General features: G+C 59.8%; 2 protein-coding genes across 4 annotated transcripts; both read left to right on the top strand.

Annotated features, from left to right (window-relative positions):
• ATP6V0C (ATPase H+ transporting V0 subunit c) lies at positions 1 to 5,394 on the top strand. The gene is made up of 3 exons (XM_059154929.1): positions 1 to 250; positions 4,312 to 4,495; positions 4,638 to 5,394. Exons 1-3 carry the CDS (start codon positions 172 to 174, stop codon positions 4,840 to 4,842), a joined length of 468 nt encoding a protein of 155 aa, XP_059010912.1. The 5' UTR covers positions 1 to 171; the 3' UTR covers positions 4,843 to 5,394.
• A 132-nt stretch (positions 5,395 to 5,526) lies between these two features.
• Positions 5,527 to 15,037, top strand: AMDHD2 (amidohydrolase domain containing 2). Of its 3 annotated transcripts, none has more exons than XM_059155070.1 (11): positions 5,527 to 5,726; positions 6,177 to 6,313; positions 6,396 to 6,535; positions 12,018 to 12,072; positions 12,247 to 12,459; positions 12,543 to 12,631; positions 12,725 to 12,869; positions 12,943 to 13,050; positions 13,205 to 13,273; positions 14,250 to 14,351; positions 14,794 to 15,037. In XM_059155070.1, the coding sequence occupies exons 1-11, from the start codon at positions 5,644 to 5,646 to the stop codon at positions 14,880 to 14,882; spliced, it is 1,230 nt and encodes a 409-aa protein (XP_059011053.1). In that variant the 5' UTR covers positions 5,527 to 5,643; the 3' UTR covers positions 14,883 to 15,037. The 3 variants fall into 3 exon arrangements, with proteins under 3 accessions (XP_059011053.1, XP_059011054.1, XP_059011055.1); XM_059155072.1 differs by lacking the exon at positions 5,527 to 5,726 and adding an exon at positions 5,756 to 5,778; XM_059155071.1 differs by lacking the exon at positions 12,247 to 12,459.
• Positions 15,038 to 15,183: the final 146 nt, after the last annotated feature.

Below are 15,183 nucleotides of genomic sequence, written 5' to 3'. Positions count from 1 at the left end.
AGACCGCGGCCGCCATTTTGTTCTGCGGTGCTGGTATTTAGAGCGCAGCGGCTGACGGGCCGGGTCGCCTTCGCAGCCGCCTGACTGCTACGCTCCTGCTCGCTCGCCGTGCCCGGCCCGTCCTCGCCCCCGCCTCGGCCTGCTGAGCTCGACCTCTCCCCACCCGCAGACATGTCCGAGGCCAAGAACGGCCCCGAGTACGCCTCCTTTTTCGCAGTCATGGGCGCCTCGGCCGCCATGGTCTTCAGCGGTGAGCGCCGCGACAGGAGGGACCTGGGAGGCTGGGAGGGCCGGGGCGCTCGGGGCTTGTGCTCGCATCTCCCCAGGGTTCAGGGTGTGACGTCACGCTGACGTAATTCCGATCTGTTGGGGGGTCTCGGGACTCACGTGACAGCGGGCGGGGGTCGGAGCCCCGGGGGCTGCGGAGCGCAGGGCTTGCGGGATGGGCTGGGGTGCGGGTCCCAGGGGTCTCCCGGGGATCGGTAGCCGGCAGCCCTGCCCCTGTCGGTGTAGGTGCGGGGGTGGGGCGGCGGCGCCGCTGCCATCTTAGCCCTAGGAGAGGCGGGAGGGAGGCTGAGGTGGGGGCGCGCGGTCCTGCGCCTGCTCTGCACCCCCCCAATCCTGCGGGCAGGTGTGACATCACACCTCGGAGAGCTCCCCCGACGCGGGGCTGGCCTTGATCGGCGGAGGTGGGGGCAGGGGATGGATGAGGTCCTGGCTCTCCCCTCCGAGGTACACAGCCCTGGCCCTTATGGCGACCCGCACCCTCCCACCCCCGGCGGTGGTCAAGTGGGTCTGCACCCAGAGGCAGACGCTTCTAGTTAGGGCCTGTCACTGTTTCCCAGTAGTCCTGCGGGGCGTGTGGACTGCTTGGGAAAACTGGGTTGTGGGGTTGGTCCTGAGAGCTGGCCGGAACCCATAGGTGGGATTGTGTGGAATGGGGTGGGGGTCTGAACAGGCTCCAGGCCAAGGATGGGTGTCTAGGAGGCAGGCCAGCAACGACACTGTGTGTGCGGCCGCTTGCCAAGAGTGTCCCTCTGGGTGATTGAGAGAGGGTGGCTGAAGCGTCAGCGTTGAGGGGATTGGGCCTTTGTCTTTAGAAGGAAGAGTGTTGTAGATTAGGCCCCAATGAATGAATGAAAGGATGCGTGACTTCCCTTTCAGGAGGCCCCAAATTGGGGAGGGCTTCTCTAGGTAAAGAGAAGGGCTTTCCAGGTTCTTGGTAGCACCCCTTCTTTTGAACTTGGGTCTCGACGGCCATGGACTGTTGAATTTAGTGAAAACTGGCCTATCTGGGAGAAAGGCACGTGGGCCAGGCTCAGGAATGTGGGACCCAGGAAGGTTAGTCCTGCTGCTGCAACCCTGTAGACTGGTCTGACCTGGTCTCCTCTGGGCCTTCTTGGGTAGGTCTGGTTTTTGGTTTTGATGACTCCGCCTTGCCCCACCCTACCTGGTGGACTGGGGAGGCTGCCTGTGCAAGAACGGGGAGGGTTTGAACTCCAAACAGTCTCTGCTGACTGTAAACACTTGGGGGGTAGGGGCCTGGGGACTCTGCTCCCTCCTTGGCCTCCCTCTGCCTGGGCCTGTCTGCCAGTCATGAGTTGCTGAGTCTGCCCTGCCCTGCCCTTCCCATCACGTGCAAGTAAGGGGTCATTTGTGGTGGGAGAAGTGGTCTGGACTTCCCCTTCTCTCCCAGGCAACGCCTGCTCTTCCACATCTGCAGGGGCTGCCTACTTTCCAGCACTTCTGAGCGGGCTGCTGTGACCCCCTCCCCCAGCCTTTTCTGCTCTTTGCCTCCAGAATGCCTTCAGAGATTCTGCTTTGCCTGGCCAACTGTGGGTTACTTGTGGCTGTCATTCATTCATTCATTCATTCATTCATTCAACAAATCTTAATTGAGCTCCTTCTATGTGCCCGGCACGGAGGAGCATCACTGAAGGACAGGATATTCCTGCCCCAGAATTCCTTGAGTTCGGGCTGTCATTGCCTGTTCCTGAAGCTCTGGGTTTGCCTCCAGCCCTTTATCTGTACCCAGCTCCTGGCCTGCCTCCAGTCACCAGGTACATCTTTTCCTCTCCTAGAACCTGATACTTCCAGATGGAGCCTGACCCAAAGCAGGTCTCTGGAAGTTACTGAGAACCAGGTATCAGTGGTCTAGGGTTTTTTTAGTTGCCCTGGGCCCCTGAGGATGGGTGCTGCCTGCTCCCCTGTGCCCAGTCTCCCTTCCTGCTTCCCCTTTTTTTCTTGTGACAAAAGTCCTGCTGATTCTTTCTTCATCGGGTCTTCCACAGGCCGTTGGTTGCTCCTTTTCCGTAATCTCTCTGACTTCCTCCCTCCTGGCAGGCACCCTGCCTCTGGTGCTTTGTTCCTGGAACTGCCTCCTGATCGCACGCTTTTCTGTCCTCTGCTTGGTCTGGGACCTTGTAGGGCTTGTCTCCAGAGCTAGCACTCAGGGCCTGGCCTTTGTGGACACCTGCTGCTGCCCAGGCCAGGCTGCTTTTTCCCTCGTGGTCAGCCCTGTTTTCTTCCCTTTGTTCATCTTGTTGCCTCCCCACCTCCAGCCACACGCTCTTCTGCCACCTCCTGGAGAAGAGCCCTGCTCACTTTCCACGTCTGGCAGTGTCCTGCTCCTGGGATGCTGACTTCCCAGTAATCGGTTTCTCACTCAGTGCCACACATCTCCTGTGCTCTCCACTTGAGGAACGGGCCATGGTGCTGGCCATGTGCACGCATGTGATGCAGCCTGATGGGGTGCTGGGCCTGCAGTAGGAGTCCCCAAAATGCACTGTGACCAGGAGAGTTCTGGAAAAGCTTCATGAAAACCAGCCCTGAGCTGTGGGTTGATTGTGCTGAATGCCCAGGTGTGGTGGTGTTGGGTGCCTTTGGGACCGAGTGGCAGAGGCAGGATAGGTCTCTCTGCTCCCACCCCTGCCTCTTTCTTCCTTCTGGTAGCTCCCAGCCTATGCCATGTTGGTGGATGTCTCCGTTCATGTCGTCTGCAGTCCTTCTTGCTCACTCATACCTCTACCCAATTTCATTTTCTCTATGGAGCCCTTCCCCAGAACCTCCCCCCCGCCAGCCTCCCCACTCTTCTAGATCATGTGTGGAGGTGCCATGTGTGTCCTCACCAGGCTTGGAGCCCTGGGAAGCCAGAGCTCCTTGGACCTCCTCATTGCTTAGTGATGAGCATAGAGAGTAGACCTTTTTTGTGGCCCAAACAGATGAATAAAACGTGCAGAAAAATGGTTGGGATTGTCCTGGTCTTTTCCACCTCTGAGCCATGTTAAGCTCTGCTCAGGCAGTGCGGTGGGACCCTGGGAGACCTTGCGGGCCCTCCTGTAGATCTGTTCTGTGCAAAAGTTGCTCTAGACTTTGAGGCCAGGAGAAGGGAACTCTGAAGACAGTAGCACCCCCTACCGAGCAAAAGGGAGGAGGAACAGCATCAGAGGAGACAGGCCACCCGAGTTTCCCCCCACTCCCATTACTGGAGGCGCTCAAGGCCTCTGTGCATGCAGGGCTGCTTCTGAGAGGTCTGCTAAGGGCTCATGGTCTGCCTGGGTGGTGGCTCCCTGTGCCCTGTCCTCTCCTTGGCTCGCCCTTTTTACTCTGGTTCTTTAAAGAGATTCTTCCCAAACTACAGGGTCTGGGCCTGCTGTGTGGCTGAGAAAGCACTTGGCCTGTTGACAACAGGTGCTAGCCCTCCTGGAGAGCTGGGAGCGGTGGGGAGTGCGGGATGCTGTGGCCTGAGGCAGGACTTGCCAGGCCAGCTTTCCCTGACCCTGTGGTCGGGCCCTTGTGTGTGGTGAGGGTCTTCCAGCGTGTTGTCCCTGGCTGGAGCCCCAAGGCAGACAAGCTGAGTCTGGCCTGATACTGGGCTGCTGAGATGTAACCACCTCGTGCTTTGCCAGGCCATTTCGGACCTGAATGTCCAGGACTCCAGGCAGTAAAAAGGTGTCCGGAATCTTCAGCAAGTCTTAAGTGGGGCTGCTGGACCTGTCGCAGCTCCACCTTGGAGGCTGTGGGCAGCTGCATGGAGGCTCCCTGGGAGGTGGGGCGTACATTTCACAGCAGAGCAGCTGCACAGATAGGCGACAGCTACAGGGGCCTCTGGTGAAGGAAAGAGCTATCTGGATTCCTTGTGTGCCCAGTGAGGGCTCTTGCCCCTAAGGACCACCTCCCATCTCTGACTAGGTACCAATTTCATGTCCCTGTTGTGATAACTTAGGGTGTCCCTCAGCCATGCTGGAGCTATTTCCAGGGACCTGACCCCTAGTACTCTGAGCTGACCTGGCTTCCCCCCTCTCTGCACAGCCCTGGGTGCTGCCTATGGTACAGCCAAGAGTGGCACCGGCATTGCAGCCATGTCCGTCATGCGGCCAGAACTGATCATGAAGTCCATCATCCCAGTGGTCATGGCTGGTATCATCGCCATCTACGGGCTGGTGGTGGCAGTCCTCATCGCTAATTCCCTGAATGATGGCATCAGCCTGTACAAGTGAGTGCTGGCTCCCTCCCTGCCTGTGCTGTCCTGCCTGGGATCAGGCTATCACATGGGGTCAGGAGGGCCGGGGAGGGGGCGTGGGGCGGGTGGTTTCCCCAGCAGGCTGCTAACATTTCTCCCACGTCCTCTCCCCCAGGAGTTTCCTCCAGCTGGGTGCTGGCCTGAGCGTGGGGCTGAGCGGGCTGGCAGCCGGCTTTGCCATCGGCATCGTGGGGGACGCTGGTGTGCGTGGCACGGCCCAGCAGCCCCGGCTGTTTGTGGGCATGATCCTGATCCTCATCTTCGCCGAGGTGCTCGGCCTCTACGGTCTCATCGTGGCCCTGATCCTCTCCACAAAGTAGCCCCTCTCTGAGCGCACCAGCCACAGAATATGATGTAAAGACCATCCCCGCATTCCAAGATGAACAGCCTGACACACATGCACGGGGCAGCTGCCCCCCCAATAGTTGGTCTTGTAAATGCGCAGTGTCCTAGTGCCCATCGTCTGTTCCCCCTGGCCTTGCCCCCGCCTGCCCCGTGCCGTGGACATCTGGGCCCATTCATTACCCATCCAGGCCCCCGACCAGTGAGGACGCAGGCCTCTGCTGCCCCCACTCATCTACCCTAGAGTGCTCTGTGTATAAGGATGAATTAGAGTTGTCATTTTCTCTTCACTGGATGTTTATTATTTATAAAGATTTGACCTGTTCATACGTCTGTGGAGCAGCCCTCCGTCTCCCAACTATATAGTAATCTTAGGTAGTGTTGCGTTGTGGGGTTACCGTTTACTCTGAGACTCGTTGGATGGAACCACCCTTCCCCAGCCCCGGCTGCCAGGGCTGCGGGGCCAGAGCGCTGGGCCTGCCAGGTCCGGAGCCGAGCCATGTCCAATAAAGTTCTCGGTTGTGACTGGACGCCTTTGTGGACCGATTGTGTGGGCCCCGGGCTGGTGGGGGGAGGGGGATGGAGGCGGGGCTGGAGACGAGGAGGGGCCGGGGCGGCGGTCACGTGGGTGCGCTGATCACGTGATCCGCCTCAGTCAGCTGAGGGTCACGTGGGTGGAGGCTGGGCTCCGCTGCCTGCAGTCGGCCGGGTGCGCGGGGAGTGGGTTCCGCTCTGGGGCTCCGGGCGCCGCCCGCTCTGTTGGGCTCGGGTGGCTCACGATGCGCGGCGGGCAGGACGAGGCGCGGGCTCCGGTGCTCCAGTTCACCAACTGCCGCATCCTGCGAGGCCGGGCGCTGCTCAGGTGGGGCCCAGGGCCCGGGAGCTGCTCGGGTGCGGGGCCGGGCGCTGCCTGGGTGAGGCCCAGGGCCGGTGGGGTGCGGGACCGGGAACTGCTCGGAAATGGGGTGCGGGACCGGGAGCTGCTCGGGCGAGGGGCTGGCCGCTGCTGAGGTGAGGCCCAGGGCCGTTGGGTTGCGGGACCGGGAGCTGCTCCGGTGCGGGGCCGGGCGCTGCCTGGGTGAGGCCCAGGGCCAGTGAGGCGCGGGACCGGGAGCTGCTCAGAAGTGGGGTGCGGGACCGGGAGCTGCTTGAGTGAGGTCCAGGGCCGGTGGGGCGCAGGACCAGGAGCTGCTTGGGCGCGGGGCCGCGCTGCTAGGGTGCGGGGCTCAGGGCCAGTCGGTGTTCGTGTGGGCCGCAGGGTGCCTCTCGGGTAGGCCATCTTAATCCTTGCCTCTCCTGGCTCTGGTCACAGGGAGGATTTGTGGGTGCGCGAAGGCCGCATACTGGACCCCGAGAAACTGTTCTTTGAAGAGCGGCGAGTGGCCGATGAGCAGCGGGACTGTGGGGGCTGCATCCTGGCGCCCGGCTTCATCGACGTGCAGATCAACGGTGCGGCCTGGGGCTCCGGGGTGGGTGGTGACCCAGAGGAAGTGGTCTGGGCGCTGTGCGACTTTCCTCTGTGTGGCCATAGGTGGATTTGGCGTTGACTTCTCTCAGGCCTCGGAGGACGTGGGCTCCGGGGTTGCCCTGGTGGCCCGGAGGATCTTGTCGCACGGAGTCACCTCCTTCTGCCCCACCTTGGTCACCTCACCACCCGAGGTTTATCACAAGGTGAGGTCCGGCTCCCAGTGTAGAGGAACGGGGCCTCCAGAAGCAGCCCCGCCATGTTTTTCAAATCCGTGCTCCCACAGACCTCTCTTAGCCTAGCATTTGGCCTTATCTGCTGGCCTCCTTCCATGTGGGGCCAGGGTCCTGCCCCTAGGCTTTCTCATTCGGTCGTTCCCCCACTGGCAGAGTGTCCCTGTCTCTGCAGCTGTCCCCTAGGCCTTCACTTGTGCTGCCCGGGTGTCCTCCCCAGCCACATGTCCTTTCCTTGCTGCCCTCTGGCTGCCTCTGGGCTCCAGAAACCCATTGCTGGGACTTCTGATTGCTGCACCTGTAGCTGCTGGTCAGGCTTATCCCCTCCCCCCGCAACATGTCTGTGCTTTGTGACTCCAGTTGAGTGTGCTTTCCAGAAAGAAGCTTCAGTGTCTGCCCAGCCACCCTAGTCCATCCTCTCTGCTGCTCTCATCTACCCTGACACCCCTCACTCCTTTCTCTCTGCCCGTTCCCATGAAACCGTGTTTATTGTTGCACTGGTTCTCTGGTTTTATTCTTTATCTTATTTTATTGTCGGATATTTTCTCTGCGGGCACGAATGTTCCTTCTTCCCGAACTCTTGGAGAGCAGGATGTGTTCCTTGTGCCTCTGGACTGCTTGAAGCTTAACGAGTTTTGAAAAGTGTGGCTGTTCTGTTACCAGAGCTGAGTTTAGGGAGGGGGCAGTTCCGCCGTGATCCCTCCTGTGCGTTCTGGTGTGGTGGTTTTCTCCAGAACAGGCTCCTTACTGTGATGATGGGTCACATTGCCTGTTGTGGGGTCCCTCCTGGGTGTGTGGGCCCAGAGTCCTAGCTGGGTGTTGGGGGAGGTTGGGTGTGGGCTTTGGGCCTCTTAAATTCATCTGTCAGCCGGGGACACAAGACAGCCTTTACTTTTTTCTGAGTCTCTTTCTTCGAGTCTAAGTTGAGAATGATGGCCGTGTCCGTGTGTTGGGGATAGGGCACACAGCACTGTGTGTGGTCTGTATTAAGCCGTTGGTACACTAGCAGCTGTGGACATCTTTCTGGAAGTTTCCCTAGGCCTCCCATCCCAGAGTCAGAGCTTACAGACTAAGCTCCGTGTGCTGCTGGAAACCAGCACATGGTTCCACGTTTTTCTCTCCTGGTCATCAGTCTGTGCTTTCCTCAGCTAAGAGCTGAGGAAGGTGCCCATCTTATTATCTCTGTGTTCTTTGTCCTCCTCTTCTTGGGCCTCACCAGTGAGGCTCGGTGATAGTTCCATACTCTCCCAACGCTGTCCCTGCTCCAGGTCCTGCCACGGGGGCCTTCAGGAGGTGCAGGACTCAGCTCACTCCCCTGTCCTCTCCCCTTTTGTGCTCAGGGTGAACCCCAGCCTTCTGAGCATTCCCTCCCTACCTGCCCGGGCCTCTGTCTTTTCCCTAGGCGCATTCCAGACATTCTAGGCTGTTCTATCTCTTGTCTCCAAGCCCTCTGCCTGGAAGGCCTTTGCTGTGTTCTGTGTGTTGCTTCTTCTTTGGCTCTACTGTCTGGTCACCCACTAGCCACGCTTTCCACAGCGCATCTGACCCATGCCACACAGATGATGAGGTGGTCTTCTACAGGACAAGGCGCTTCTGGACATGGGGACTTCTAGCTTATGTTGTCTTGCTAGAACGTGTCACCTACCATAAACATTTGCAAGTTGAAGGTCTTAGCAGAAACTAGAGTTTTGAGGGGCATGAATGTAAAAATTTGATTCCAGTTTTGTCTTAGAAACTACAAGACTGTTCCCTGGGATAATCTCCCACCCCCTACTAGCTCACACTGGGCGGAACTGGATTGTTCCTCTGTCAGAAGTTATCCAGATCTTTTGTCATTGTGTTCTGGTCCCCTGAGACCATGTGGTCCTTTTCTGGGGTCTCCTCTAGCTTTATGCTTTGATACTCTTCCAGGAGGAAGATCTGTGGGTGTCCTTCTCGGCTTCAAGTCCATCATCTGCTTCACCAAGATCTAGTACCTTCTTGTTGGCAGGCAGACCTTTGCCTTTGGCCCCCCACGCCCTCTATCCTTTGACCTTTTCCTCTGCTTTCCTGCCTGGAACAGGCCTTATTTTCTCTACCTCTACCCTGTCGTTTATGCTGTTCTCCCCACTTAGCGTACCCTAGCTTTTCCTTGTGAGACTCTTTTGTTTTGAAGGGTGAAGTAAACCCTGAGTGTCTTGTTAGGACTTCGAGTTCTGAATCTGAGACTCGGGGGTTAGGGGGGTGGAGGTGGCGCCCGTGAGCCCAGGTGGGGAGAGCAGCCAGCGACGGGCACAGCACTGTGCAGGTCCCCTCTTTCTGTGTGTCATTCCCGGGGGAGGCTCTCTGAAAAACCCCCTAGAATGTCCCACACAGTGTCCCCCCTGCAAAGACAGTCTTCACCCACAATCCCATCCACCCCTTGGGTTGAAGTACTCCCCTCCCCCCTCCTCTCACAAGAGTCTTATGTCTGGTGCTGAGCTCCCTCGGAGGACTTAGGAGAATAGGACAGAACCTGACACTCATCACAACACCGTCTTCCGGTGGAATGTGGATGACAGGCTTCGTGCTGTCCCATATAGAGATGGGCAGGTTGAAGGCGGGGGTTCTAGAGGACGTGTCCCAGAACAACCCAGCCTCTGACGTGCATGCCCACCTGTTCCAGGGGGAAAGAAATCTGTTCTGGAAAAACTCAACCATTACTTTTTTTCTAATCATCAGTGGACTTAGACCTATCCGTGGTTGGTTAGGAGAGCTAGCAGCCCTTTGCCCCCACGGGCTCCCATCTAGAGACCGTCCCTTTCAGCTCGGGATGCTTGGAATTTGCTCTTCTGTCTCAAAAGGCTGTGCTGGGACTCCTGCTTCACTTCTCTGTTTAGGGCCGTGTGTCTGCTGCCCAGCCGAGGAGCAGAAGAAGCTCCCATCCTCCCCACAGAGCCGCCCGCTGCCTTGGGGAGGTCCGTCTGCAGGACTAGGTGGGGCCTACTCTGCGCGTCCCATTTTCTTACCTGGCTGCTCTCCTTTCCTTGGAAGTCCTGCTCTTTGTTCCCTTAACTCGTGACTCAACTCCGGGCTTCCTGCCAGGAGCTCCCTCTTCTTTCGGGACATCTGGACACGCCAGGTGTATCAGCGTTGTCTTCCTGCAGCAGCCTCCGGGACCTGTTTCCCAGCACTGGCTGCTGGCCTCCTGGGCCGAGCTGTGCCGGCAGCTCCCTTACTCTCACCTGAGGGGCTTCCCTAGTGTCTTTCCACTGGGCCTTCATCCCCCATCCTGGGTCTTCCTCTTTGCTGGTTTTCGCCTTCACTCTGGAGCACATCTCCCCGCTTCCTCTGGAGGAAGGAGTCATGGGCGGTCGAGTTTTCGAGATCTTGAAGGCCTGAGAATGTTTTTACTCTTTCTTTTTTAAGTTTGATTTATTTTATTTTATTTTATTTTTAAAGATTTATTTATTTGACAGAGATCTCAAGTAGGCAGAGAGGCAGGCAGAGAGAGAGGGGAGGAAGCAGGCTCCCTGCCGAGCAGAGAGCCCGATGTGGGGCTCGATCCCAGGATCCTAGGATCATGACCTGAGCTGAAGGCAGAGGCTTTAACCCACTGAGCTACCCGGGGTGTCCTGAGTTTGATTTATTTTAGAGAGAGTGCCCACGATGGAGGGAGAAGGAAACAATTCCAGGCAGACTCTGGTGAGCGTGGAGCCCGACACGGGGCTCAATCTCACGCCCTCAACACCAGGACTTGAGCTGAAATCAAGAATCAGACGCTCAACCAACGGAGTCCCCCAGGTCTCCCTGTTTTTACTGTCTTGATTGGGGAATGATTCTGTGTTAGAAGTGACTTCGCCCTAGAATTTTAAAAGCATTGCTATATTGTTTTCTAACTGCCAAGGTGGCTCTTGAGAAGTCAGAAGCCGCCCGACCTCTGATACTTGGTGCGTGACCGATTTCTTCGTCTGGAGGCTTGTGGAACCTTCCCTTTGGCCCTGGGTTCTGAAGCCTGAGGGGGACACGGGCGGGGCCTGGAGGGAGGTCATCCGTGGTGCTGGCCTTCAGCACGGCCCGGCTTTCTCAAACTGGTTTTCGGTTTTGTTTGCTTGTTTTGAATAACTTCCGTGTGACTTTCTGCCCTGTTTCTCTGTCGTCTCCTCCTGGGTGCTATCTTTCCCCTGCTGGGCCTCCTGGATGGGTTCTCTCATTCTTCCTCTGACTTTGCTTTCGGGCTGTTTGTTCCCTTGTTAACCTCCTGTCCTTCTCTTGGGTTCGGTTACCGGCTGTTTGAGGTCAGGCTCCAGCAGGCTTCTGGGAGTCCCAGGCCTGCAGAGGCTCTGCGGAGGCCCCCTTTGTCGAGGTCCCGGGTCAGCGGAAACAGGCCTCCCTGGCTCCATGCTGATCATGTTAAGAGCATGAACTTGCACTTAACTGTAGGGCGTGTGCACCTCGATCCACCTCCCGTCTGGACACCTTCCAGTTTGCTCCAGCTGCTTGCCGAGCACGTTCGGGACACAGCTGCTCTTTGATGGCGTGTCTGTTGTGGTCCCCCCGCTTCTAAAGGTGCCAGGCGTGGCCAGGACTAAGGCAGGGGCCTTAGTCCCTGGGGCCTAAGTGGGGCCGCAGGGCGGCTTCTGTGTGCAGGGCGTGTCCCCCGTGTGTACCTGCCCGGGCCCGGCATCCATTCCTCGGCCTCCCTGGACGGCTCTGCTCATCTCCCGTCTTGCAGGTCATGCAAGGTTTCAGCTTCCTCCAAGTCAATCCCTTTATCCTGGAGGGGAGCTCCAGAGGTGGGCGTGTTTATCCGGCAGCTCAGCCTGGGGACTCTGCTGTCCTGCAGGGCTCTCTGTTCACTTCCTTCTCCACGTTCCTTCGTGAGAGAGGTGTGGGCTGTGAGGCCCGGCGGCCTGTCTGGTCCTGAGATGGGTCATGTGAGCACCTGTTACATACGAGGGACCTTCCTGACGGCATTCAGCTGGGACACGGCTTGTCGAGCCTCCAGCCCCATCCGCACAGAGCTCCCCAGCTGGTCAGCCTCTGCTTCTGCACTCGCTCTGCGTATAGCGCACAGCCTCTTCCTGCTTCCAGCCACGCTTCTGGTTCTGCGGCTCAGGAGGCCAGGCTTGTCACCCTGTCTGGGTCTGGACCCTTTGAGCATGCCACCCACTGTGTCCCAGCTGCTGCCTGGTTGGGGGCCGCCTGGAGGGGCCGGGATCGTGGGGTGGCCCTCTGTCCACGTGCCTGCCTTCTGCGCAGGAGATCCTTCTTCCTCTCCCGGTCGTCGAAGGCAGCTGCTCATGTGTCCTCCATGACTCCTCCCCGTCCGGACGGTTCCGAGTGCTGTGCTTTCCCTGACCTCGGTTGGGGACCTTTGACTACCTTCTCATACCTGAGGGAAGGCCACTGGGGGCTGATCTCTGACCGTGGCTGGGGTGTGACCTCTGGGTGCTGGGCCATAGGGGGCAGGGCTTTAACAGCTGGTTCCCCCCAGGTCCTTCCTCAGATCCCCGTGAAGAGTGGTGGTCCCCATGGGGCAGGGGTCCTCGGTGAGTGGCTGACCCCTCTCCCTGCCCCCACCCGGGGAGGCTCCTCGGGGACCTGTTGGCAGCCCCTCCCCCTCCAGAGGCCCAACTGGGGAGGGAGGTCGGGCAGGTGACGGGCTGGGGTGGGGGCTGTGCGGCAGGAGGCATGCTGGAGCCATCCGTTACCCCCCTTCCCAGGGGTGCACCTGGAGGGCCCGTTCATCAGCCGGGAAAAGCGAGGTGCACACCCCGAAGCCCACCTGCGCTCCTTCGAGGCCAATGCCTTCCACGACGTGCTGACCACCTATGGGGCCCTGGACAATGTCCGCATCGTGACGCTGGCCCCCGAGCTGGGCCGTAGCCAAGAGGTGATACGGGCCCTGGTGGCCCGGGGCATCTGTGTGTCCCTAGGTGAGGCGGGACGCCTCCAGGCATGTGTGCACGTGGGGGATCCTGGGCTGGGTGTGTTGTTTGAGTCCTGGTCCCCCATGCAGGACACTCGGTGGCCGACCTGCAGGCCGCGGAGGAAGCCGTGCAGTGTGGGGCCACTTTCATCACCCACCTCTTCAACGCCATGCTGCCTGTGAGTTGTCCCCCACCAAGTCCCCCAGGTGGAGGGGGGGCGGGTACAGGGGCTTCTGCCCTTGCTCAGCTCACGCTTCTGATCCCTGCCCAGTTCCACCACCGAGACCCAGGAATCGTGGGGCTCCTGACCAGTGACCGGCTGCCACCGGGCCGCCACATCTTCTATGGGATGATCGCGGATGGCACGCACACCAACCCCGCGGCCCTGCGCATCGCCCACCGGGCCCATCCCCAGGGTGCGTGGCAGGGCGGACTGGGGACAGCGGTGAGTGTGCTGTGGGGCAGGTCTGAAGCCCCTTCCTCCCACAGGGCTGGTGCTGGTCACCGATGCCGTTCCTGCCCTGGGCTTGGGTGACGGCCGGCACACACTGGGGCAGCAGGAGGTGGAAGTAGATGGACTGACAGCCTACGTGGCAGGTGAGCGACTTGCTTGTCCCTGCCGGCCGCCCCCACGAGAACAGGCCTTCCGCCTCTAGTGGGATGTGGGCATGCCCTGTCAGCCCGCTGCCCACCCCCCACTGCATGCCTGGTGGTCTCTGGTCCCACAGAGCCTGCACTCTCTCTTCTCAAGGCACCAAGACACTGAGTGGCAGCATAGCTCCGATGGACGTGTGTGTCCGGCATTTCCTACAGGCCACAGGTCAGTGAGGCTGGTGTGGGGTAGGGAGTATGTGTTCGTGTGTGTGTGTGTGGGTGGACGTGTGCATGCGTGGAGAGTGGAAGCTACGTTTGGGGGAGGTGGGAGGGAAGCACGGAGACCACTGGAGCCTCGCACCCACAGCCCTCGTTTGGCAGAGTTTCCTAGGGGACGAGCACTGGGAACATGGTCGAGGTCCCCCTGCAGGGAGCTCCTGGGTGGGATAAGACGGTGGCAGGCAGATGGCTGGGACCCAGGGTGACGGCACTGAAGCCCTGGCACCCAATGGGAGAATGGAGCTCAGTTTACCCACAGCTTGGGCCTTGGTCTTGGACCCTATGGGTTCGCGGGCCTTCATGGGTCCACAGATAGGGAGATGAGGTGTGAGAGGGGTCAGAGCTGTGCTCTGGGCTTCTTAAGGGGGTGGGGCTGTTGCGGGGAAGGTGGGCAGGGGTGTCTGGTAGAGGCTGTGGTTGGCCAGACCCTGAGGGATTCTTGGTAGTGCCCTGGGCATCGGGGGTGTCGGGGCTTGACATGCTGTTTCAAGCAGGGAGACAGGCCGGCACCTGGGGGGATAATGGGGAGGGCAGGGAGAGTGGAGTTTAGTCACATGGCCTCTTGAGGGGTAGCAGGGATAGAAAGGCAAGACCACGTGACTTCGTCGATGCGCAGGCTGTTCCTTCTTTGTGGGGGTGCCCATCTGGGACCCCAAAGGAGGGGGGCCTGCGGGCCTTTGGGTCCAGAGCATCTGTTCAGGGGCATGGGAGGTTGGACGGGCCAGGTAGGTGAGCAAGCGAGCAGGAGAAGGATCCCCAGCAGCACCCTTAGACTGGGGTGCGGTGGAGCCTCGTTACCCTGCTGCAGAACCCTGGCAGAACCCAGTTTTCCTAGGCCTTGGAGCTTTGGGGCTGTGGGCTGGGGGAGGGGCTGCCGGGAGAGCTGGGGCAGGGGTGGTCACCCAGTTGTGTCCCCTGAGCAGGCTGCAGTGTGGAGTTGGCCCTGGAGGCTGCGTCCCTGCACCCCGCTCAGCTCCTGGGGCTGGAGAAGCGCAAGGGGACCCTGGACTTCGGGGCTGATGCAGGTCAGGGCCTGGTGTGGGCACCCGGGCCTCTGTGGACTTGGGAGCTCCTGTGGTACTCGGGATGGTGCCAGGGCAGGTGGAGGCTTCCCTGTGTCCAGGTGGCCTTGCCCACCACCACCTCCAGCCTGGGCCCCTTTTCCCATCAGGCCAGGCTTCCTGGCGAATGAGATGAGGCCTGGTGAGGGGCTTCCTGGGTCTTTGTCCCATGTACGCCTCCGCCAGGAACGCTGGCTCCCAGACCTTGGGCAGCCTGCGAGGGGTTGGGGTGCCCTACCCAAATCGTGTTGCCAGCTTTGGTTTCCCCACCGGCTCCTGGGTGGCGGTGGAGATGGGAACAGAGCTTCTCTCAGGGGCTATTGAAGCTCCTGGGAGCTGGGTGGGGATGGGGGTGCCTGCGTGTCCACTCCCCCCACTGCCTCCTCACCACCCGCCTCTGACCCAGACTTCGTGGTGCTCGATGACTCTCTCCACGTGCGGGCCACCTACATCTCGGGCGAGTTGGTGTGGCAGGCGGAGGAGGCCAGGCAGTGACCAAGGACCACCGCTGGAACGGATACCCAGCCTTAGGCGGCCTCCGTCAGGGCCGAGCCGTGGAGGAGCTGGTCTCCAGGGAGCGAGTGGGCGCCCTGCCCTAGGTGGAGGCTTCCGTTCAGGAGGCAGCTGGATAAACACGCGCCCGGCAGGGACTTGTCTGGTCTCCGAGTGTTGCTTCAAAGCAGGGCGCCGTCACTTTGGTGGCTCTCTGGGTGGGGGTGTTTGTGCCTCACGGTTGGGAGTGGGAGTGGCTGGATTCTGGCTCATCCCAGCTCTGTGGGGGCCCCTCTCTGTGGCG

This window comes from Mustela lutreola, chromosome 17 (genome assembly GCF_030435805.1).
Source record: "Mustela lutreola isolate mMusLut2 chromosome 17, mMusLut2.pri, whole genome shotgun sequence".
NCBI lineage: Eukaryota > Metazoa > Chordata > Mammalia > Carnivora > Mustelidae > Mustela > Mustela lutreola.
This window is presented reverse-complemented; position numbering and strand designations above follow the sequence as displayed.